The 25,737-nt window shown below is 37.8% G+C and overlaps 1 protein-coding gene across 1 annotated transcript in view; it reads right to left on the reverse strand.

Annotated features, from left to right (window-relative positions):
* dnah7 (dynein, axonemal, heavy chain 7) overlaps positions 1-25,329 on the reverse strand; it is a 127,006-nt gene extending 101,677 nt beyond the window's left edge. Inside the window, exons 1-19 of the mRNA XM_084724267.1 lie at positions 24,635-25,329; positions 24,219-24,315; positions 23,902-24,079; positions 23,529-23,601; positions 22,892-23,072; positions 22,420-22,492; positions 21,480-21,605; positions 20,538-20,657; positions 18,325-18,508; positions 18,020-18,199; positions 16,796-17,068; positions 15,928-16,055; positions 15,539-15,617; positions 14,432-14,656; positions 14,135-14,281; positions 13,397-13,576; positions 9,287-9,427; positions 8,821-9,188; positions 6,718-6,904 (exon numbers count right to left, since the gene is read on the reverse strand). Coding sequence (XP_084580393.1) covers positions 6,718-6,904; positions 8,821-9,188; positions 9,287-9,427; positions 13,397-13,576; positions 14,135-14,281; positions 14,432-14,656; positions 15,539-15,617; positions 15,928-16,055; positions 16,796-17,068; positions 18,020-18,199; positions 18,325-18,508; positions 20,538-20,657; positions 21,480-21,605; positions 22,420-22,492; positions 22,892-23,072; positions 23,529-23,601; positions 23,902-24,079; positions 24,219-24,315; positions 24,635-24,709 — 3,015 coding nt within the window. The 5' untranslated portion in view covers positions 24,710-25,329. The remainder of the gene's footprint in view (positions 1-6,717; positions 6,905-8,820; positions 9,189-9,286; positions 9,428-13,396; positions 13,577-14,134; positions 14,282-14,431; positions 14,657-15,538; positions 15,618-15,927; positions 16,056-16,795; positions 17,069-18,019; positions 18,200-18,324; positions 18,509-20,537; positions 20,658-21,479; positions 21,606-22,419; positions 22,493-22,891; positions 23,073-23,528; positions 23,602-23,901; positions 24,080-24,218; positions 24,316-24,634) is intronic.
* Between the last annotated feature and the right edge of the window lie 408 nt (positions 25,330-25,737).

Here is a 25,737-nt window from a genome sequence, read left to right on the forward strand (position 1 = left end):
TGTAAGGGTCATTATACATTAAAAGGAGGCACAGCCACTGAAAGATACGTTTAATCTCTTCGTGTTCTGTTCAAAACCAGAACCACAAAGAGCATCCAGAATGGGATAATTATTTTGATCTCTTGTGATTTGGTGTTGATTTCTTATGATGACCCAAGTGGAAGCAATGGCTGTTGGCTCATGCTAAAGTGACTTTTCCCCCTATGGGCTCACCATATAATACAAGTCATAAACAGAGATTAAAGCCTTTTAGAGCATTTTTAATGAGGCAACAGTCCGTAGAAAAGGCTACAGTAACTAACGCTCACTTGAAATGCTAAATAAAATGATCAAGCATTGACTGTGTTTCAGTGGGCTATACAATTATACTGGCTGTGGGTGTCTGATTGATGTACTGTGAGTCTGGCTTCTCATAGATTTCATCAGACTTGTGATTTTGGCCCCTTCTCTATGAGGGCAATGTAATAAGAGGGCTATTTTTATATTCAGTCTGCCAGCAGGAAGCTATTCACAGGCACACTGAAGGGATAACAATGTTCTAATGCATGTATTATGTGTGATAATGTGTTTTTTATGCTCCAAACAGATGGCTTCAATGGGGGACAGGAACTGTCCACAGCTGATATAGCAGCTCTGCAATCTGTTTGGTGAAAACATAACCTAAAGAAATTAATTTTCTTTGTTCTAATGTGACACACACCACACATTCAGGGCATTGTATCTGTATGATTGAGTGTAATATTAGGAGAGTTATTCTTTTCCAGACTATAATTGTGTTATTATTGGGTGAATCCATCACTCTATTAGTAAACAATATGTCAGTCATCTTCTCCATGAGCTCAGATGGTTTTGTTTCTCCATTCCTCAGCTCATTAACAAGGACAAGGGTGCAATGTGCTGCAAAGTTGAAAGAAAGCAGGTTCATAGAAATAAGTCTTTTAAATTGATTTGGCCCTGTTTGTATCTGCAATTGTGCATGCAATAGTAGATAAATGACACATTAAAGCAGGCAGCAAATAAAGAAAAGTGGAGGAAAAAAAAAGAAGTTGAGATGTGGAGGCTGCAAGGCACTGGGAGATCAGTGGATCTTGAGCAGCTCCCAGTGGCTGATCTGACGACAACAGCCCGGGCAAAAACCCTGATGTGATTTGTGGGTAGGAGAGCTGCACTGTAGCCTGCCTTTTTGCTCACACTGTTCTGTGGCAGTACGGAGTCGAGATGATTCCAATTTCATGCACTGCTGATCAATGCTATGGACGAGATGAAGGGATGTTTTCTTTGTCAGATTCTGATGCAGTATGATCTTATGCAGAGTGAGGAGAGAGGAGTGTTCATCCTATAACCAACCTACATGGTGAGGTGAATTAGAATCATTTGCTTTAAACACCCCAAGAAATTGGAGATTACAGAAGAAGAGCCATCCATAATTTATTCATCTTAATCTGAGAACTATCATTTCACATCATAGTCGAATAACAGTTGAAACAATTTAAATGTAGATAAGAGATGCTGAACTTATTTTCAATTTTTTTTCTAAAGTCATCAAATAAAATACTGGGGCTAAGGACTAACATAGTTTGCGGGGAGCAACTAGATTTGTGTTGGCCATTGTTCTCATTCTGGATCATTCCTAGTGACATCTAACTATAAAAGTTATTTTTTTCCACACATTCTATGAAGAAAATATTCCACTCAGTCATGTCACATTGGTAGCTATTCAGTGTATGTACAAATTATAAAAATGACTGGTATTAATAACTATAATGTGCTGTCCCAACTGCTGAGATGCCCTCAACAACATGGACATAACAATTAAGCAGCATGTTTTGATTGATTCTTTTTTCAAAGAGACTTTAATTTAAAGAGGTTGAAAACTGCCCTGATTTGAGACATTTACTCTTAAACTATGGGAAACAGGTTTCTGGAAATGTCTTTTTATCAATCTCTAACTGCTGTGTTCAGATGTCCACTGGGGATACTTAAAGAGAATAGCAACCTACTGTAGATGACTTGCACAATTGTAAAGGCCCTAACACACTAAAAGCATCAGATGCTCGTGTTTTGAAGTCCACCTGTTGTTTTTAATGGCAGAACTAGCACTAAAAGCATCTTGAGGTGCGTCAAACTGCCTCTAGCATCAAATGAGGACCAAAGTTTTTTTTTCCCTCAGCCACAGCACGTTTGTGGAGAGCTAAATGCAATAAAAAAAAGGCATGGACATGAGGAGCAACTGCTAATGGAGCTGCGGCACCTAAAACCAGGTTATAAAAGAAAAAACGAACAAACAAACAAAAGAAAGAAAAACCTGGACCTGCAGCAGAGGTAGGGAAGGAGAGGGAGAAAGCATGTGAATTTGAACAGATGTGTTGACGTGATAGAAAACATTTTGGTCATGAATCATAATGTTACAATTTGTATACTTTTAAAAACTTATTCAATGACAATTCATCATAAATGGAGAGGAAGAAATACTAAGTGTCCTTACTGATCTTAATTGTCAGAGTGAAACTGATGAAATTATCCTGGCTGCCTGAATAACGCACACTATTTAGTCATTATATAGACTAGATGAAGAAGGTAAGATTTTCTTCTGCAGGGGACAATTTTTAATACAGAAAAAAGTTATTAATAATACTAAACAAATAAACAGAAACATATAAGAGATAAAATATAAGTTACCAAAATGTTGCAATGTTAGCATTTCAAATCTGATGCAGTGTGCCTTAGTGGCATTATTTGATGCGTGTAACGTAAGGCATGTCAATTGTTGCTTTTAGTGAGTTTGAAAAACTGCAGATTAAGTTTTCAGAACACTTCCAGCATTTCACTATACCTACAACTACAAGTGACACAGTTTCCCAAATATGGACAGTCTCACAGTGATGGTAAAGTAAGCTTAAGAGTAGTAACAGGAATTAGTCATGCTAGCATGTAGTACAACAAATTGGGCTCAAATGTTATGGTAGTATGTTGTCTTTCCTGCACTTAACAGTGAGTTTTACCTGTACTTGTAATGTGTGTTCTGAAGCAGTAAGCAATAAAGCAGATCACTGTCTATTCATTTGGAAAGCTGTCTGACAATCTTCAATGCCCTGAAGCTACATAATTACCTTACTAAGGAAGAAAATGCCAACATCAAATAGCATATTTACTTTCTGATTAAATTCACACAGCGGGTACCAATGAAAAATCCTTCCTGTCTGTCTAAGCCCATTAAGGTAACTAAGCAGCAGCGTGGAGACTCAACAGTTTAACAAAATACAAATCCTCAGCAGCAGTATCACACACATTCACAAAATGGCTTGAAACAAAACCATTCATTTGCAATGTTTAATCACATACATGCACATTAATGTTAACCAAACTGCATGCACTGTAGAAGTTAAAGGGATACTTCATATTTCAGAGGAAGGATATCAGTTAGTTTGTTTTTGTAATTGTGTGACTTCTGTGTTTTAAAGGGTTAGTTCCGGTTCACTGAAGACATGCAATAACACAAACTAACTAACCAATCAAGGCACCAGCAACTCCAGTGTACGTTTTTTTCACCAAAATGAGTCTGGTGTCCTGCTCTTTCTCTAAACTGGTGGTGTATCAACCACCATCCACTGTAGATAATACACTGACTATGAATAAGTGCGTAACATTATCCTACTTCAAAAAATCCGAACTAGACCTCTGACAAAAGGATCCACGTTTGACAGGGAACGCTACACTGCCACCTTTAATTGAAATATAAAGCAATTTTCCATTCATTTGTACCATACATAGGAACAGTTTAGTTTATCTGTAGAATTAATTGAATCTTAAAATAAAAAAAACCTTAAAAGTCAAAACAAAAACCCTATTTTTCTCATACTGGGTGAGCGCAAGCGAAAATGTAAAAAGTACTGTATAAACATTTGTGCTAATACGCTAACAACACTGTGTACACAACTCACAGTGGACTAGACAATACAAATGCACATCTGTGTGTGTAGGCTCCCTGTCCCTTGGTGACCTCATTTTCTTTGTGGCTCAGTATAGCCCTGCCCCTTCCAGACAAAATCCATAATTTCTATTTGATGGTGCAGTCAGGCTGGGCTTTCTGGAGGACACTGCCTGAAATTGATGTGTCTCATTTCAGGTCTACTGAGGACGCCAATTACCCTTTGGAAGCTCTTTGAGGATACTGGTGCAACACTGACTTTCTATCCTCACTCTGTTGTTTCTGTCTTGCTCTCTGTCCTTTTCCTACCGATTCCTTCCTTGGTCTGCACTGTCCTTTCCTCCCTCCCTCAGTCTGCATACTCCTTTCTGCCTCTACTGTATACTTGTGCGCCTCTTGTTTTTGACTATATTTCATTCTCACCCTCTGCTGTCACTCTCACTATTGTGCATGTTTGTGTGTTTTTGTTTTGCCCAAACTGGTCAGATACCATCATAAAAGTCAGTTATGTGTTGAATTTGGTCTCATTATACAAAATTGACCTTAAATTTTAATGATCATACTTACAGGTAATATAGCAGACCTGAGCCGTGTATATCATACTTGAATTTGGATCTGTATTTGCAGCTCAAGCCACAGGCATCCTGACTGTGTTAAAAGTCATTAGAAAAAAAAGAGAAAAGAGATAACAGAGTCCATTTAAAACCAGCTTTTTGCTGACATGACCAGTAAACTTTCTGATCAGGCTCCAGGCATCTCACTATTTCGACCTATTGGTACTTTTTTGACATCACAAAGACATTTCCTACAACCACTCTGTAGGAATGTCTCTGTACGGTCAATGCTCAATTGGATGGTTGAATGTGTTCCTGTTTGACCAAGATTTAATTGGCTGATGCTCTGGGTTTTGGGGAAGTAAGTCACTGTGCTCCTCTAACTATCCATTCTATTGCAGCCAAAACGCACTAAAAGCATCTGACGCTTGCATTTTCAAGTACACCCACTGTTTTAAATGGCAGAACACACACTAAAAGCATCTTGACCGTGTCAAACTGCCTTGACGCTCCCACTCTGAACTTGTTTCTATATCTATGTCAAATGAGGACCAGAGCCTTTCTTTCTGCAGCCACAGTAGTAGAAGTGTCAATGTGATATAAAAAAAAAAAATTTTTGATCATGAATCCTAATGTGACTGTACAGTTTTGTGGTTTATACACTACAGACTGGAGTCTCTGTTATATTGACACAGACAGACGCACGTCTCCTTCATGAAACATCTGTGAATGTGCTGCATTATTGTAATCTATGATGAACTGAACTGTCCAGACACTGTTTGTCCCTCTTCATCTCCTCAATATTGTTGGCATTCAGTTTGCTATCTGCTGTAGTGTAAAAAAAAACAGCCATACTGACTGACGTAAATATTGCTCACCATTTAGTAATTATATAGACTGAAAAAAGGAGGATTTTTAATTGATTTTTAATATTTTATTAAAGAAATAAATTATTATTAATAATAATAATAATAATAATAATAATACTAAAGAAGAAATAGATACATACAAATAGCAACTTTATCCCAAAATATTGCTGGTTCTGTGGTGTTGGAATTTTAAATCCGAAGTGCTAAAAGCGCATCCCATGAGATTTCTTTTTTTAAATATCATAAATAATATAAACTTTAAATATAAACATTTAATTTACTTTTCTTCACAGAAGTAAATGAACTGCTTATATTTAGGCCTATTGTATATATTTTCTGGATATATAAATATATTGTACATATATTTTTAAAAGTATTCTTACACCTGGAACCAAAGGTCAACCAATTAGAGAAAGCCTGTTCAGTACTATTGTTCAGCAGTAGATATCTGGCTACTCAGGCTGGGTGATATGGCTTATAAACAATATCTCGATATTATCAGGCTATGTCACAATATAGATATTCATATACATATGTTCTCTAAACTTACATACAATAATATTGATATATTGCCCAGCAGTATTGGCTACACAGACATTTTGAGGTTGAGTTTCTGTTGCGTTGTTTAGACAGGGTACTATAATGTTTCCCTTTTTGTCAACCTTTTCTAATTCTCCAAGCTCAACTTCATAAGCTGCGCTACAATGCACTTGTACTTGCGAATCTGTTGCTATTCAGGGTCAGTTTTGACATAGCTATTTTATATATATAGTAGTCTGATGATGATGTTATGATTGCTCCTGTCAGTGACTAAGTACATTGCTCCTATCTTGGTCATATCTGCCCTGGAATTATTTCGGATAATGATAGTCTATTGATCTACCTCAGAAGAAGCTCATCTTTTTCTTCATTCCCCTTCACAAAGAGTTTCCTGTATTAAAGTTGGTCCTCCTAATCATTACCACATCCTGCCGCAACATTAAAATTGGAACGAATTAAAATCAAACATAACAAACAAGATTAAATATATTAAAGGACCAGAGTGCAGGATTTAATGGCATCTAGTGCTGAATTTGCAGATTACAAATATGTTGCCTCACTCTACCCTTCCTACTGTGTAGGAGAAACTACAGTGGCAGTGAGGCTGGCTGACTGATCTGGGTTACTGTAGAACATAGCAGACATAGAAGAGAACCCACTCCCTTTGTCGATATAAACAGTTCATTTTAAGGTAACAAAAACACAATGATTCTTATTTTCAGGTGGTTATACTCTGAAGAAAACACACTGATGAATGTTATACATTTCTGACAAATTCTTCCAAAAGATCCCAGTAAAACTTACACACTGGATTTTTAAAACTTACCAGGGAAACTTGCTTCATGGTGTCCCTCCAGGTTTTGTCTACAGTTGTGAAGCGGCGTCCCTCTTCAGGCATCTGAGTCATGATGTCTGGAGAGCTGAATATAGGCTCAAGGTAAAGCCAAGTGGACTGCACCTTTAACCATTCATCCAGGATCTCTTGGAGAAGCAGCAACTTGCCCTCCCATTCCCTACAGGAGAAAATGAGTACATGAGAGTCGGGATACAAAGTAAAGATGAGGGACACACAAACAGAGCTCACTATGTCCAACTTATTGTGCATTGGTGACAACATGGTAGGTCTATGTGACATGAAGAAGAAAGCAAGTTTCAAAACCATCTCTGCCACCCTAAAAGATATGAAAGGCAATTCATCACCAACCATAATCAATATCATTTATCTGGGTTTACAAAATTATTTTCCACTTCTTGATGTTTTCGTTTCAAATGATCACCGACAGATATACTTTGGTCCATAGTTAGTACACTCAGTATAAATGGAAGTTGGGATTGTCTCTGATGAGGAACGTGTACAATCTACTGAAAAACGATTTCTTTATACTCACTGTGATATCATCCTCTCCCACCCGCAAAGCTAGATAATGGTATTATAAAGTTTCCATGTGATATTATAGAAAAGTTCATCAGAAACTTTACAGTAGCTGCTTTGGCACGCTGCCCAATATGGCACAATACATTTTTAAAAGCTGTAGGGAGTCCTGTGTCAAACTGTGCCTGGCAGCAACATAATATTGCAATAATCTCAGAAATTATGGAGGATGGGGAAATTTGATCATTTGCTGAACTCAGAGGCAGATAAAAACAGAATAGTAATAAATGAATTATATGGTGTGCTCGACTGAAAGCGTTGTTTTCACAAAGAATATTTTATCTGCGATTCTAAGAGAACAGAAAAACAGTTTGAGTCATTAGCTTCAGACTGAGGTATCAGGTTGGTATAATCAGGTTTGTACGCAAGGTTGTTGAGTCACTCTTCTACAAAGTTCAGTGCTCCAGCTTAAGGGTGGTAATGATTAATAAATGATCAGTTATATGGTCATTAAAAGGATAGTTCACCCAAAAATGAAAATTCAGTCATTATCTACTCACTCTCATGCCGACTGAAGGTTGGGATTGGCTTTTCAGTCCACAAAACACTGCTGGAGCTTCACAGGAAAACAGCGTTGCATAATCTGCCAGTGTTTTGTGGACTAAAAATACTAAACCTGACCTTCAAACATCATGAGGGCAAGTAGATAATGACTGAATTTTCATTTTTGGGTGAACTATCCCTTTGAGAATTTGATCAATCAATATCATCAATAACAATTAATTAATTAATTGATCGTTAATGTTACCAATGATCAGTTAAGGAAATTTGTAACTCTACTCTGGTTCAACACCATTTGGAGCAAGACTTAGCAGTGTCACTCACTCTCACTCAGCAGCCTGGGACAGAATATTGAGGACCTCTTTTGTAATGTAAGTCAGTAAAATTGAATTTAAACTTTCATATAGACTGTAAATTAGTCCCTCCATATTTAAAAAATAATTATTAAGTGACTCTTATCTCTTCTGGCATGATTGTGGATACGTTAACCCACTTGCTGTGGCACTGTCCAGCAGTCAAGCCCTTCTGGACAGAAGTGATTAACTCACTATCAGCATTTATATATAAAAATCTCTGTTTTGTTGCACAGCTATTGTCAAAAAATATCCATTTTGGCTGCCAAACTACGAAATAAGCCAATATTGGGGGTGAGAGTGATGGAAGAGTGGCAGTAGCACACTATACAGGCTAATACTGGATTGTAGTAAACACTGAGTTTATAGTAGTTTTTCTCATATAATATTCCACTCTGTATGGCCTGCCCAATAACAGACAACGTGACAAGAGTGAGAACAAAATGCTGGGGCATCATTAGCAAATTGCACCAGCTTACTACCACAGTAAAAGCCCCAGATTAATAAACAACCAAACTAAACACCTCTTTGTTTGACTTGAACAATTTCAGTTAGCCCTACCATGTATACGTAGGTCATACATTACTGAACTGCTTTTTCAAAAAAGCTAAGCACAATAATTCTCAAACAAATGTTCTCTTACCGTATCTCCACCTCGAAAGGTTTGATGAAGGGTGACCCCCTCATGGTTTGTGTCTTCACAATGTGGTCGTCCAGCAGCATCTGCACTTCATCCACAGATGACAGGATGGTGGTGCCCGTCTCTCGGTAGGCCAGGAGGCTGAACTCCATGTCTCCCCACTCGCTGGCCATTCTCTCCATGGCCTTCTCTAGGGAGTACTCCTTGCTGGCTGCCTCGCTAATGCCCTCAAAGCTGCTTAGGTGCTGTTCCAGGCACATGGATATGAAGTGGTCCACACAAGCCTCGTCATCAGCTGGCTGCAGGGAGATGCCAGCCACCTCTGACATGGCATCCCAGTGGCGGTCACGTAAGCCTGGGTTGCAGAGTACCTATGAAAGAGGAGCAGTACAAAAGAAAAGTAGTGTGATAAAATGAAGTACATTATGTTGATGTCTACAGATATTAAATCTTGCTGTTAGAGTCTTACCTGCACCATAGGAATGTGCTCCTTGAAGTCCTCCACCTTAGTCTTCATAGTGGTGGCTATGTTCAGGGCTGTGGGTACATTGCTGAAGCCTTTCTCCAGCTTGTACAGAGTGCGCCAGTAGTTACCAACATCTCCTTCTACCTACAAGAGTGGGATTTGCATTACAAGGACATTGTAAAAAAAATAGAATGACTATGATATAATAATTGTCAACTGAGTAATAGAATAATACAGTTTATTATACCATAACCTGTTAGTGTATTACAGTTCGATTATTAAGCCTGGAGGGGATCATGTGATTGCTTGCGTGTGTGTCTACATGTTGCATGTGCGCGCAAGATCCAGTGCTAATCTCAAATGCTACTGGAACAATCAGCCATTTTTTTTGCACATTCATGACTGTTATGCTGATGGACTTCTGAGATTCCATATATTTTTGAAAAACCTTTTTTATGACTACACGCCAGAGGCATTATGTTTCAGGTTATCCATTCTTGTGAACCTGATGTCTCGAAAGCGCATTGAAGGAAATTCTACAAACTTGACACAAATGACCACTTAAGGATAACCTGATTAAATGCTAGGGAGTACTGAGTGGTTGATAAGGTGAAATATGTGTATGTGTGTGTCAACCACCTACATGAATCAAAAGCTTTGGACAGAATCATTCCTATGAAAATGCTGTTTAAACAATTTGCTTATAGTAAGTGAGTAGTCAATTTATGGTGTTCATTTTGGGTCTCCTCATACATGACAGCATATGGAAAACAATTCGAATTCTGTTATTCTTTTTTTTTCTTTTAACTTTACTCCCAACATACTGTACTTTGCCTCACAGTAATCTGTCTGCTTCTGGCTGGCTATTTAAGGCTACTGCTGTGTGTACAGTGAAATCATGATGGGTAAAAGAAAGTAATTTTCTCTCAATGAAAAGCGTACTCTCCTGAAAGCTTATGACAAATAGGGCTGGGTATTGTTAAGAACCTCACGATTCGATTCGATTTCAATTCTTTAGGTTTCGATTCGATTCGATATTGATTTAAATTCTTCAATATCAATTCAGTAAGAAGTAGAAATACACAAATAATTAAGAGTACCTGTTGGCAATTTTTAAATATTTATTTTCATGCCCATAACACATGTGGTACGTTACTTCACATCTTTGGGCAATAAAACATCTGAAAATAAAACATTAGCAGCACCATAGTAGCTCACTTGTGCATATAAACCTCTGTCTTCACCTCTGTGTACAGCTTCAGGATGGCGACCTCTGTCATGTGTTTTTGTGTTGGTATAGCGTATCGTGGTTCAAGTGTGTGTACCATCTTCTTAAAACCTTCATTTTCCACGACACTGTACAGTCGAAGGTCCTTGCAAATGAAGACGGCCACGGACTCTGTTATCTTCTGTGCGCGGACAGAGCTTGGCGGTAGTTTGCAGACATATTGTTTGGTTGCGTGCAGCCTCCATCCTTAAAACGCGAATCACACGAAGATGTTGCACACAGCGCCCCCAATGGCCAGGAGGTGAATCGATTCAGAGGGTTTGCTTAATCGATATTGAATTAGGGGGCGGATAATTTTGATGCATCGATTTTTCGATATTTTTACCCACCCCTAATGACAAAGTGCCAAAAATGAGTTTACAAGATGCAGCAATGAAACCACAGTGAGCTATATTTTATAAATAGCACTGTGCTACATTAGTGTATTTGAATTATTTACAGTATGTTAATTTAACTTGTAAAGTAATTTGAAAAGCGTTTATAACAGCTGTAAGCCTACTATGTTTTCAAACAGTCAATATGAAATTCAGTAAATGGCAAATCTGTCCATTTCATTACTTACTAAACTACACAAATGTTAGATGGTATCATTCACTTATAGTAAAAAAAATGACCTAGACAGATGTAATCCATGTAAAAGGTTTCCACTGTAGTAACAAAGGCAATACAGTTAGTGGTTGTACAGCAAAGACAGCAGTGCTGTTAGTGGCAGAAGCTGTACAAACAAAAGTAATACTGACAGTCATAGCACTGGTTACTTCAGCCGGGTATGAAGATGGAGACGGTGCTTTCCTTTTAAAATTCAGTCAGTGCTGACAGTGAAGGACATTAAACATAAAACTGAAGCTTGTATGGAGCATAGCTCTAAGGTGACCTCTCCAATCCTGTGGGCTCTAATCATCCATCCATCCATTATGTATAACCGCTTATCCTTTGGAGGGTCGCACAGGGGCGGGCGGGCTGGAGCGTATCACAGCTGTGCTCTAATCAGTCAAGTGAAAACACCTGTGTGATTGTGCTATGGAGGCTTAATATGCAGTCTGACGGAGAGAGGAGGGAAAGTAGCGTAAGAAAAGAAGAGTGTAAAGGAATGAATGAGTGCTATATGCCTGTTTCATAGTAGCCATGTTAATATATAAAATATTAATGTAAAAAGCAAGCTGGCTTCATTAGAACTATCACCTTACTAATTTCACCTATGCATACACCGCATTGTGACTGATCTGTAAATTTTTTGTACATTTAATTGGTTGTATTCACTTTTAACTATTTTTTAGCTTTTATTTCATCTTACTCTTTTTTTAACATCCTGTTTATGTCTTTTTATATTGCCATGTGTTTCTTTAAACCTAGATCTCACTGTATAAAACTTTTTCACAGCAGCTATACTAACATAAAATAGCAGGTTAAACACAGGTGTTACCATTTACATTAATTAATGTCCTGTTCCACTTAGTGTAGCAGAGCCTTTCCAATGAGCCAACATACACAATAGCAGCGCCCAGACTCTGTTTGACCTGAGTGGAAGAGAACTTTAATTAATATCACTCATTACATTTGGACACACATGGATTTTACACTATTCACAGTGTGACAATACTCTGAATTTGATACAGGTCTTGTAAATAACATATTCTGTTTAGATATGCTGAATTGTGAAAGTACATTTTGTCAATTAAAAGGTGTGGGATATGCCGGTATTATTTAGGTTTAAGGAGCATTTTTACTAGTTTGTAAGGCTGGGGTACAGATGCTTGCACAAAAGAATAGCCCACATTTCTCATCAAAAGAAGAAATAAACAGGTTTTTGGATATGTGCACATATTGCAATGCCAACCTTTTCAAGAAGATGGCTGAAAGAATGGAAGTGGGAGGCTGTGTTCATACAATCAAACAAGTCCGCCAACAGTGGAAAACTTTGAAAAAACACTGTTTTGATGCAAAATGGCTTCGGCAGCTCCAGCCATTAGATTTTCCATAATTGGAGTATGCACAGCCGCATGTAAACAGGAATATTAGAGGATTAATCATTTTTATTATTCACGTAAACAGCTTAGTAGGAATATTGTCTTTTTCGGAACAAGGGCAAAAACCAGAAAGCAGAATATTTTATGCGTGTAAACGTAATCATTGGTAACACCAGTGTTTACCATACCATTTCATGTCAAAATTGCTGCTCTGAGAAAGGTCTACTGCCTTGTTTAAGAAGCTTTTTCAAACTTAGTTTCCTTCACTAGGTGCTACAGAGGGGCTCACACTGTTCTGGGCTTTCACTGTGCTACAAATCAGCTGCAATATGCTATTTCTAATCCATTACTGTTAATGACTCTGATAGTTCATATAGTAACCTCGTCCTTTTAGGTTTGTTGCACAGTAAAAACTTCACTAGGAAAAGACATAGTTTTCAGCACTTCAGTATTTCTGTATTTTTTCTTTCAGTTACTGGATCAATGTCCCAACAGAAAAATAAGAAACCAGCAGTTATACCCAGCATTCCTGAGGTCGTCCACATTCCAAGACCATACTGCTCTCATGAAACCTGACTTTTTCTTTGAGGTCAACACAGGCTTCAAACAACAAACATAATGCATTAAATTGCCTCCATCATCTCGACAATAACCACATCTAAACATAACTCATCAAAACCTTAACACACATGTATGAACTTGTGCTTGGACTGTAGAGACAAGACTTGTATGATGGCATTCTAAGCAACACCAAAGCTGTAATGAAGATAAAACATGTCTCTGCTCATTCTAAAATTCTTGACATTACTTTCACATAATATCCAACTTCACAGCCAAGGAATTTTCTAGTTCTGGTACCTTGTCTGGGTTCACATCCGAGAGCGGCCCATGGAGCCACTGCTCGTACTGGTTTAGGAAATCACTGGCTGTCTCATAGAGGCGGAGGAAGGGTGTGAGCTTGTCTTGGATCATCTTGCGCTGTGGGTACTGGGAAACAGACCAGCCATAGGCTTCCTCCTCCATATTGAAATCATTTATCTTTGCAGCGAGAGAGGAAATAAGAAGGATTGAGGAAATAAAGACAGATATAGATGGATAAGTAGATGAGTCAATGTACTGATGACAAACTCTTTTTACAACTGGTCACTGAGTTATTTTTACAGACAACACTGCCCTCTAGAGGTTCAATATTTGTTAGCACATATGGTAATGTCACCTTCACTGCAATGTAATAATCCACTGTATAACAAATGTTTATCAGACAGAAGCATTTCTATCCATGACCACCAATTCCTTCTCATTCTTGACACTGGAACAAACAAAGTGAACTGTATGCTATGATAGGTTTTATCATAGCTTGGATATCAGCAGAAGCAAAGTTCTTCTGCATGATTTACTGCAATACTGACCTCCTTTTTCCTCTAGTCCTATTATATATATATATATATATATATATATATATATATATATATATATATATATTTTTTTTTTTTTTTTTTTAATTGCTGAAAAAGTGCGTGCAAAAAGTGATACATACATACATATGACAAACAAGTACACAGACAAATATTTGTAAGCATTGAAAACCTCATGTACCTTTGCCATGGCCAGCTCCAGCTTAGCATTGAGGACCTGGGCTTTCTTCAAATAGATGCTGAGATCCGTCAGCTCACCAAATGTGACAAACTCCTCCACCTGTGCACTGTAGCTCTCCAGTTCTTCCACAAAGTGATCGCGGCACAACTGGAATGCACAGACAGAAATTCACTTTGCAGTTTTCATTTCATTTTTTTCCCATTTTACATTAACTATTTAGTTCTACAGTTCTGATGTGAAAACATCCAGAATGCAGTAAACAATAGATCAATAGATTGATATAGTAGAGAGACAGACCTTAAGTCCACTCTGATATTGCTCTGTTTTTTCATTAATGATCTGTCTGTGTTCCTTAAAGATGGATGGCATACGCTTCAGCCACTGTATGGTCTGTGTGTTGAGCTCCATGTCCAGCGGTGAGAGGGTAACAAAGTCCATCAGGAAACACAATTGTGTGTTGGCGTCTGCCAACCTTTGCTTCAACAGAGGCATCTCTGTCGTCTCCACTTTGTTCATGAAGGTCTGGATGGGGCACAAGAAATTGATATGATACTTAATATAAAAGGAAAAAATAGTATATATTATTTTAAAATGAAAGTGTTTGATTATTGTCCGTGCCACAGTCCAGTTACTGCCCTAAGCTAGTTACTAGGTGTGAAATGAATCGCAGGCTTCCTGTACACCTGTGTTAAAGGACTGTGGGCCTTTAACATTAAACACACTGCACCATAGGAACAAAAAACAACTTATTATCTTTTATTACTGACTAGATCTGGGAAGGGACAGTTCACCCTAATTTTTGAAGATACTGGCCATAGAGATGCTTAGCCTCTCTCACATATAATGGAACTAGATGGTACTCAAAGCAGCAAAAAACAGACTTGAACACAACAACGTCTTTTTCTAGACCTTCTTAAGACAATCCACAGACCTTGTTGTGAGCAGTTTCAAGTAGGAACTATTTTCTTCCAATCGAAGTGTAGCTACTAAGTGAATTACTGGACAGAAGGAAGCGTGCATCTACTCTGCTCATGGAAGTGAGGCTTGTGGCAGTGTGGGATGTTAAATTATTGACATCCTCTTAGCTGAACTAACCTAGCTAATTTCTGGTAAGAGACAATTATGTTGAGTTTTGCAAATCCATATTTCTTGGCTCTTTGAGCACCACAAGCCGAGTGCCATCTAGTTCAATTATATTTGAGAGAAGGAAGAGATCTTTACAGCCGATATCTCAAATACTGCATCTCACACCAAAACAATCTAGATGGATAAACAGCACTACAGGTAAGAGGAAAAATATGTGGACAGCTAACTGATTTGTGGACAAAGATGTGAATGACAACATGTTGTGCATATCACACTGCACCAAGCTAGTCTTTGTGACAAGAACTGTGGGGTGTTTACCTTAAGCTCCATCAGTGTATGCGTGTCAGGTGGGGTGCTCAGTGCTTTCTCTGCAATCTTCTCAAATTCATTACAGAGCCTGTGAGAGGAGGGGCAATAACTTAGTGATATATACAAAAGGTTTCACAGATTTACACTCTTACAATGGCACGGCTTGGAAACACCATCGGGATCAAGGCTAATACAGCAGCTAACACTGGGTCTGAAACCAAAAGGGTGCCACTGTATGTTCCCTTCAGTTTATTTCAAGGCTCCAGAGTGGAAGCTTCCATATGTATATTTCAGAAGTATCAACATCAAACAGAAATTGCTGTCACCTTTTTAAAAAATCATTCAGCTGTATTCTGAAACTTCTGCAAAGAAAAAGTGAAAAGGGCAAACCAACTGACTTCTTGTTGATTTCCTGATGGTCCTGAAGCATCCGTGTAAGCAGTTTGTGTTGTAGGTCCTGAGCACGCTTGACAAGAGAGTGGATAAGCCGAAGGGAGTGAACCTCAAACATGCCAAGACGGACAACCTAAAGCCCAGAGTATAGGTCAGTAACACAATTATGTAATATCATTTAAAGAAATTACTGTGGATTAAGGAGAGATAGTAACAGTTACAGAAAACATTTGCATTTAAAGACTGTTGCTTTTGAAATTTTCAAATTCTTTGGGTTTTCTGGATGTATTTGATAGTTTCTATGTGGAATGATAGTTACCATTGGAATTCAAGTCTTTTAGTCAGTATAATTTTTTTTTTTTTTTTACAAAACAAGTTATCGTACCGAGGCAAGTCAGATCCTGTTAGCTAGCCTTTAGTTAAAAGCCACAACAACTTTGTGTATAACTGCGTGCAGGATTCCAGAGTCAAAAACAAAAAATATGTCTTGAATGACAATGTTTACCATACATTCATTTATTTGTAGCAACCCAACACAATTCAAACATTGGCTGCCATGAATTGAAACTATTTATCTATTTTTCGAGCTGGGCTCCTCTCTCTCAGGCATGTCTATAAGGGAACCCTTGATTTACAAAACTCTCGCAAGATCTGTACTGGTCACTCACAGGTCTAGGGTCAAACACGACCCTCTCTGTGCCTCTCACAAACATTTTGAAAAAAATCAAATAAATATAAAAAAACGTTTCATATTCTCCTCTTACAGTCTCACTACAAGTTTGATTAGACATCACCAGAACCTCACTGTCTGAAATATACATGCCATATTTAACTTAGTCATTTCTGGTGAGTTTCACCTTGCTGATCAAATACCTTGCTTGATGTGTACTCGATCTGGTCGGCGAGCTGCTGGTAGTGTATCACCTCTGCCATTATTTCCTGGAAGGAGTGCTGCTCAGTGAGGAACTGCTCTACATCTTCCTCACCCTGCTTGGATACCAGTGTAGCATATTTATCATACTTGTGGATATATTCTTTGGGCCTGACACACTCAGCCCAGAACACCCTGCGCACCTCCTCCTGCTGGACCTGAAGAATCTCTGGCATGATGATGGGCTTCAGGGTGCTTCCAAACTGGCAGACTGACTAGGAAGACAAGAAGCAGGGTAAAAACACAAACAGAAAACATATTGTTCGGTCAGTGGTAAGATGATGAATGCAATGCCATGATTAGCTGGTGTGATTTTAGGACATCCAGACAACATGATCCTCAGCATAAGAAGACTTAGTCCATATTAAACTATGATAATAATAACGTTTCATGTGTTGTATGTGAAAGATAACTAAATCAAACTTGAGGAAACTTTCAAAATCCACAGACAAATGAATGATATTTCTCCTATTGCTGTCATATGTCCTAAAATTAATGGCAGCCTATGCCCTGTGACTTCCTCACCCACTGTGTAGGAGACAGTATATACAGTTGGAGGAGAAACACCTACTGCTACAGCAGTTGGCTAGTTGCTGAGAGCCTCAGTTCCAGTCAGCATTTTTTTTTCCCAATTAGCCACAAGGAACAGAAATGAACCCATTCTTGTTTACTCAAAAACATCAACAAGTGACATGAAGTTGAGGATGACGGTAGCAGCCGAGTATGCCAGAGTATTTGGTACACATTACCTCCAACTAATGCAGTCTAATACAACACTCCTGCAATAAATCCTGCCTGCACGAAGGCTATAAATAAACACCTTCTGCTGAAACAGCTTTAACGACTTGTCGATTTAACATTTTGGAGGCTGCAGTTTGTGGTGCTGTTGAACTGTATTAAAGCTCATTTCGATTATTTTGTCAAATACATTTATATCAATGAGAGTAGGCTAATAAACAAAAGCACTTCTCTGTATAATACAATACAGTTCAGCAGCAGCAGAAACTACAACCTCCAAACTGATCATTAAGTCGAATTATTAAACAAACTGAACATTATAACCTTTATGAAGGTAGGATTTACAGAGTGTCATATTAGTTTGCATTAGTTTTAGCTAGGTATCCAGCTACCTAATAACCTAGTGTGATACAAACACTTCCTCTTACCCAGTCAGGGTACAGTTTGGTTTCCACACGAGGCACCATGCTGATAGAACTGAGCATGAACTCATAGACATTAAGGAGGGCCTCCTCGTACGATTTGAGGCTGGGCTCAAACTTGATCTCCTTGTCGTCCAGGATCAGATGCAGCACAAAGCCTGGGTGCTCACTGGCGCTCTCTGACCGCTACACAAGACAGAAAAAAGCACAACTTCGTGTGTCCATCTGTATATCTAGGTCAAAATCTCAACAATGATTTTTTTCCAGTCTGTTCCACTCTTCTAAATTGAAGTTTTTAAGCTTTCCCTTACCGACTCTTGGGAAATTAGCTTTGTATAGTCCCTCATTGAGTTTATTGCGAGGTTCTGCAGCTGGGAGGTCATCAGTGTAGCTGCACAGTTGAAGAAAGACAGTAGCTTTGGCATGTTGCTGGCGGGAGGCACCACCTTTTTCCTCCAACCCCGGTGGTAAATATTTTGCACTTCTGGAACCCATCTGGTGTAGAAAACAACAAAACCACACTAAGATTATATTCAGAGCATGTGTTAATGTGCATTTAATACACACACACTACAGATGCAAATATCAAATAGTCATATAATAGAACAATAAATTGAAACATTACCAGTACCATTGGAGGAACTGGGGCAGAGGAGAACACAGTATTAAGTGACTTGTTGGTTTAGAGGTGGAATGAGTAGTCTAACTTTGCATAAATTTACCAAGATTCATTCATCAGACTAGTGAAGCTGATCCCTAATCCCTCCTCAGTCACCTTAAAGGGACAGTTCTCCCCAAAATCAAAAATACATACTTTTTTCTCTCAAATCCATCTAGATAAGTTCTAGAGATATCAGCCATAGATATGTTTGCCTTCTCTGCAATATAATGAAACTAGATGGCACTAAGCTTGTGGTGCTTTAAGTGCCAAATAAATACACTCAAAAAACACTCAACAGCAAAGTCTCTGTCCAGAAATCATGATCTGGTTACACAACCAACCTTTTCATTGCTCAGAAGGAAGTGTGCATCAACTCAGGGATGAGAGGCTTGTGCTTGTATTTTTTGGCACATTGAGCACCACAAGCTGAGTACCATCTAATGCCATTATATCCAAGAGGAGGCAGACATCTCTATGGCAGATACCTCTAAAACTTCACACCAAAACAATTTAGATGGATAAACAGCACTAAAGGTAAGAGCAATCAAAGTGGGTAGAAGTCGACGCTAAAGCGTCGATTCTGATGCCTTCGCCTGCAACAGTTTCATACAACTGTGACTTTTTGTGTTCCCTACACCTGATTGAAACAATTGATTCATTATAAATCCTATTTGCAAGTGTCCCAGCAGTTTGAGAAATTATGGCTCTATTGATACAGTATACAGTTAATGAGAAAAGATTGCAAGGAAAGAGCTATTACCTTTATTACCAACGTAGTTATTCAAAAATATATCAAAGTCAAATATAAAAAATGTAATAATTTCATGTACCTGTTATAGAGTGTTAGCACACAAGATTTGGTGCAAATCCGTGCACCCGTTCAAAAGTTTTTTGCGCAAACAAAAATCTGTGACGGACAGAAGGAAGGACGGATGCACGGACTCACGTACGGCCGGACAACCGGAGAACACCACCCGGCAGCTGGCACCTTTGGCGGGCGGAGGCATAAAAATATCTATTTTTGATTTGGGGTGAACTGTCCCTGTAATGGCTGCTGATTTCAAGTTTCTGAAGAGGAAAAGGCAGTGCCCGTCTTTTGGGAAGGTGCCAATGTCCTGGGCCTATTGAACCACCCACTGTGCATCCAGCACTCAATTTTATTTCTCTAAAATCTTTTAAAAGGTTAAAACTTCTATGCTGATGCAATGTTGGCATTGCATTTGTTGAAATGGTAAGAAAAGTATAATGTGTAAAGCACAATGTTTTTACTAGAGCTTTATAAGGTGAACTCACCACAGCATCACATTTGGTAACATTCTCATCCATCTGGCTGTACAACCATTTATCAGTTTATAAAGAAATGACTAGATGAATATTTGAAGCTGTCTGTAGCTTTTACTCTTAGTATGAGCACCACCACCTCAGCTGAATCAGTTTGTATTCAGTGAGGGTCTGTATATGAGATGCATAATTTCATAAGGTAGGGTAGACATGCAAAATGTTGTTGTGATGTACAGCCTCAGGTCTAAAGCTCTGGAGCTCTGATAAGTGTGAAAATATCAGATTTACAAAAAGATTTTGTGGTTGTGGCAGAGAATGTGTATTTGCAGATGTACTACACAAGCTTCCAATGGTTACCACTCATGTTGAAACTTGAAAAGTCTTTGTGTACAACAACTTATAGTCCTGAACCATAGAAATGTGAATATCAATTTTGCAATTGATATTGCTCTTTCACTTAGTATTTTGCATTTAAAAATATTACTGATCTCCTGCACATCAAATCAGCAAAGAAAAGCGATTTGGTATCTGGGATCTGTTATTTAACCGCTGTCTTGGTGTTATGCGATAAGAAGTACTCACTTTGTGAGGAGGATTCCCCTGGCATTATTAACATGTCTGCTGACAATCTGCTGAAACACAGAGAGCTCCATGGACTCTTCTCTGCTGTGGATTTCCTCTACATCTATCAGACGGAGATCTCTGCAAGCAAATCATCCAGGAAGGTCAGAGGATAGGCAAACATGGATCTACCACAGCAGTCGTGTGACAAACCGTAATATAGTAGTGCCACAAATCTTAGAAAAACATGGAAACATTGTAGATGGTCAATCTAACAATAGTTTACTGAACACTTAGACACACTAGACACTTAGTCAATAGAAGAAATAAATTCATCAGTCCTGCTATATCTGCTAAGAAAGCTCTCCTGCTTGTGGAGCTGGACCTACATGTACCAAGATGCATTGCATGTGAGCTTGCATTGCATTGCATATCTTAGGAACAAGGAGAACTATTTCTCAAGAAAGCAGGAATTGATATAAAGCACATATGTTTATTTGCTCCGTGTAAATATCTTCATTTTGAGCTGCAAAGGTGCTTCCAACTGCTGGTATATTATAACATATAAGCACATTAACATACACACAGTAACCTTATAGTAACATTCAATTATGCATAATAGCCTGCTATAGTTAAAAAAAAGATAAAGATAAAAAGTTTATTGTCTGCTTGTCACACAATGTGCTTCTTACTTTTAAATTAAGTACTGTAAAATTTAAGATATTAAATATTGAACATAGTATGTCGCTTTTCTTCGAAGAAACTGATATAAAATGTTTCAACAGGTAAAAATAAAATTTGAAGAAAATTATCTTTACATTAACTGTCATTCTTAAAATATAGCTCAAACTCACTCAACACCTATATTTTTATTTCAATTTCATTTTGAACAGATAAAAAATAAATAAATGACCCTGAGCTAGAGTTTTAATGAAAGTAAAACATGTATGAGAGCACACTTACTTGTAAGAGACATGCCAAAGGAGCATCACCGACTGCATAGTGGGGTTGATGGAGTGAAGCCTATTTCTCATCCTCTTTTGTGCTTGGATAAAGGCTTTGTTCCATGGTTTTGGCACTACCTCCACTCTGACAGCAAAAGATAATGGAGGGACTATGAGAAACAGACTTCTTTATGCATATGAATGATAATTCAAATTTAATTTTCAGGTTTTCCTTGAACAAAGGAGAACAAAAAATCTCAATGGCTATGTTCCCACTGCAAATCCTAGTGCTCAATTCAGATTAATTGCTCAAACCTGTTTTTTTTTTTCATTTGGCCATTTACATTATTTTACAAATGTGGTTAATATCAGATTCCAGTGTAAACAGCGTCCAGGACTGACCCACATGCACATAAACAACAACAAAGACTTCACACACTGTTATATGAAAGTAAACATGGAGGCCACTGAAGTCAGCATTTATGATTTCATTTACAAGCTGATGTGCAGTGGAAGCCAGCAACCTTATGAGCAGATGGTACTGAGAATGAGGACAAAGACAGCTAGATTTTTAATTTTGTGGGGAGGTTTTTCTGGAGTTAATGCCTGATCTTTCTGTACAGAGGTGTATGTGGATGTGAAGTCAGAGCCTGGAATGTATCATGATGTAAATGGTTTCATGGACACAGATTTCATACTCAAATTCAGGATGTCAAGTTCTACTTTTAACTACATCTGTACCTGCCTCTCCACAAGAGTCTTGCAGCAAGACACTTCAGGCAAGTAAGTGATCTAAAACTTGCAAGAATTTTGATGGGTATCTGATTTAGGAACACATATGAAAGGGGGCCACTTGGCAAAATGACCTGGTTGTGACAGCCATGCTATGCAGTATAAGTAAGTAGAAGCACTTCTCAAGATAAACATGCAATATTTTCTGCCACATCCTGCTGACTTACTCAAGTCTGTGAGGGGGCAGATCTTTCTCTTTGTCCTTGTCATTTTCCCAAGAATTTCTGAATGTGTATTTCACTGCAATCACAAACCAAAAATGTTAAAAAAATAAAAAATAAAAATAATACTAATAATAATATTATATATATATATATATATATATATATATATATATATATATATATATATATATATATATATGTACATGTATATGTATATATACACATATATATACATATATATATATATATACATATAAATATATATATATATATATATATATATATATATATATATATATATATATATATATATATATATATATATGTATATAATGTATCACTACATTTGTTATTCATTACAATTATCCAGTCATTCATTTTAATTCTAATTTGAGAATAATTCTGTAATTTATCATTTTTGCATCTGTTCTTGCATCTGTTAAAAGCTTATGACTGAGTGTAAAAAAATAGATACAGATTGCTGTCTTGACGGTGTGCAAGTATTCCTCCTTAATCTCATCGACCAGCAACTCCAATGGTGCGCTCAGGCTCTTCAGGTGGCAGGGGACCATATTCAGAATGCTCTTCAGCCAAGAGTCCTCCAAAGGAGGCACACTCTCCAGGTCTATCCCCTTCTGTATGTAGTCATTATATCTCTGACAGGACAGAATATTAAAAGCCATTTTGAATAGTGGTGAGGATATTTTAAACAAAACCTAAGCTGATTTTTTTTTTTTGTGACAGAGCTGATTACTGGATGATGGAAAACATCTACATCCAGGACCTCACTGAGCTTCACAGGGTATCATTCAGTGTAGAAATACTCCTTCTCTGGTGGCCAATGCTGACTTCAATTTCCATGCTATATACTTGAGCTAAAGACATATTTTTGTTGACTGTACATTGATTTTATGTGTCAACTTAACTAGTCCACATAAAAATGCTCAAATTAAAAAAACAACACACATAGTTTTGTTTGACCATAGTACAGGCATGAACATTAAATCTATGCAACTACAACAAACATTAAATATTCAATATTAATACCAACACTCTAATACCATTTTTAGTGAGAATTTATTCTTTAAGGACAAGAATGTATTGCATTTCACCATTTCACTTTTATCCTTTGCTGTAGATTTGTCATCTGGTGGAGAGCTGCCATCCTCCTCTTCCTGCTGCTGGCTGAAATACGGAGAAAAACAAAGCAAATGGGACACAACAAATAACATTTAATTTACAAGCAGTATTTTATATCATAATCAGTGTAATGCAAGGCAGCAGTAGTCATGGTTAGTTATTGTTTACAGTGTTAAGTTGCATAAGAAAGGTTTTTACTAGATATATTATCTAAATTTTATCCAAGTGGTTAAAGTAATCAAAATTATTAAGTTAGTCATGTCCTTCATGCACATCCAAACCATATAGAGGACAGAGATGATGGATAATTATGCTTACAAGATAGAAAAAAACAGTGCAACTCACCATATCAATTTAACCAGAGTTTGTCGGAGATTCTTGCGCTTTCCACTGAGTCCTGTGCTGGTACTGCTGCAAAGCTTGGAGGTGTCATGGTTCTGCACTGCCTTTCTGCTCTGGAGCAAGTTCGGGCCTCCATAACTTTTACTCGGTCTACTGCCAGCCCCTTCAATCATCTCATCTCCTACTACCACAGCACAGACAAATTAACAGTACAAACTGTAAGTAGTAAAGTAGTACTTAAATCCAGCATTATCTAAGAATATGTTGGAATAACTTATTATGTTTGAGTAGACATAAATGTATAAATCCTTTGAACCCACTTTCCACAGTTGCTTCAGTAACTTGAGATTTCTGCGAGAGTGGGGGATACAGCGAAAATGAAGGTTTTGTATCCATCCACGGCAGTTCTCTGTGGACCTGTAAGATGGAGTTAGTTAACCATGAATTTGACTTTGTTTTTGCAAATTAATTGCTAAGTTTTTCAGAAAAAATACGCAACCAAACATTTTGGAAAGAGGCAATGTAAAGATAGTATTTGCAACACACTAACTTATTTTCAAGTGTCTACTTTTGAGTTAGAACTAACGATGAAAAAGTTTGCTTGGTTTCATGGAACATAACTAAAGCTGTTAGCGTTAACACAGTCAGTTATGTAGCTTAGCTAAACGTTGTAATTCTGCGTTAACACACTGACAGACATTTCCAAATCCGTAAAGACATTATTTTCTAAACTTACCTTTGTTGGACTTGTTTGTAAGAATGTCAGGCTTGCGTTATCATTAATATTTGTGTTCGTTCTGGCTGAACTCATGTCGGCACTTTCGCTAAGTTATCATGAGCTAACGCCGGAGTTAACGCTAACTCTTCAACGAAACCCTTTTGCCGTTGCTAGGACCGTTGCTAAGGAAGCAACGGTGAACTCGCGTGACCTACTGAGCACCAACAGGATAGACTGAGCCAGACTAGCTGCTCAACTTCAGAAGGAGGTTAGCGCTGGAAGCTTTTGCTACGTTCCCTCGTGTGTTTGGTCTTTAAATGGCCAGTGTGAAAGCTCCGCTTCATTGTTTGGTGTTGCAGAGAATAACTTAACTCTCAGTATCGTCTCTCCTCCGCCCCTGGTAACCAGTGTTTAGGTGTAGCGAGAGTCTAGTAATGGAATAGTCCATTACTGCGGGTGAGGGGGGTAACTGGCTGTGATATAATAGGCGGAGGGAATATTGTAAATTGCACAGCACAGAAATATGTTAGGATTGAAGCGAAATTTAAAATGTAATGAAAAAAAATGTTAGTATAACTATAGCCATGAGAGGCCCTATTAGTTGAAGTCCCAGGCAGCTGCCAACCTTCTCTAATGGTTAACGATTTCGCTTGACCCCAGTGATTTTGTGGGTGAGCTTTTTCACAGCAAATGTAGATAACTGAGAATTCATTTAGATAATTGTACAACACAAATGTAGAAACAATAGAACACCTACTTTATATTTGTGAAACCATTCAAAACTTATGGAGATCCTTGCATGATAGGAGTCATCTTGAACAGCACAAATGTTACGCCAATCCTTCCCATCATGGTGTATCAATCAAAAAATGACCTGCCCACTCTCTCACTGGAATATTTTATTGTTTTGTTGTTGTTTTTTTTATAATTATAATAATATATAACTTTTGCCACCTTGAATGCAAAAATAGAATTGTTTTTTTATTCTCAATTTTTTATCCTTCCAATATGTTTTTTCCCTGTGGGTAATGATCATTACATTGTCACAAGATTACTGTTTATTGTATATGTAGAAGAAGCATCATTTTTGTTTAATTTACAAACCCAAAGTCATGCTTAAT

The sequence above is a fragment of the Lutjanus erythropterus genome, chromosome 8 (assembly GCF_056507025.1).
Source record: "Lutjanus erythropterus isolate fLutEry1 chromosome 8, fLutEry1.hap2, whole genome shotgun sequence".
Classification (NCBI taxonomy): domain Eukaryota; kingdom Metazoa; phylum Chordata; class Actinopteri; order Lutjaniformes; family Lutjanidae; genus Lutjanus; species Lutjanus erythropterus.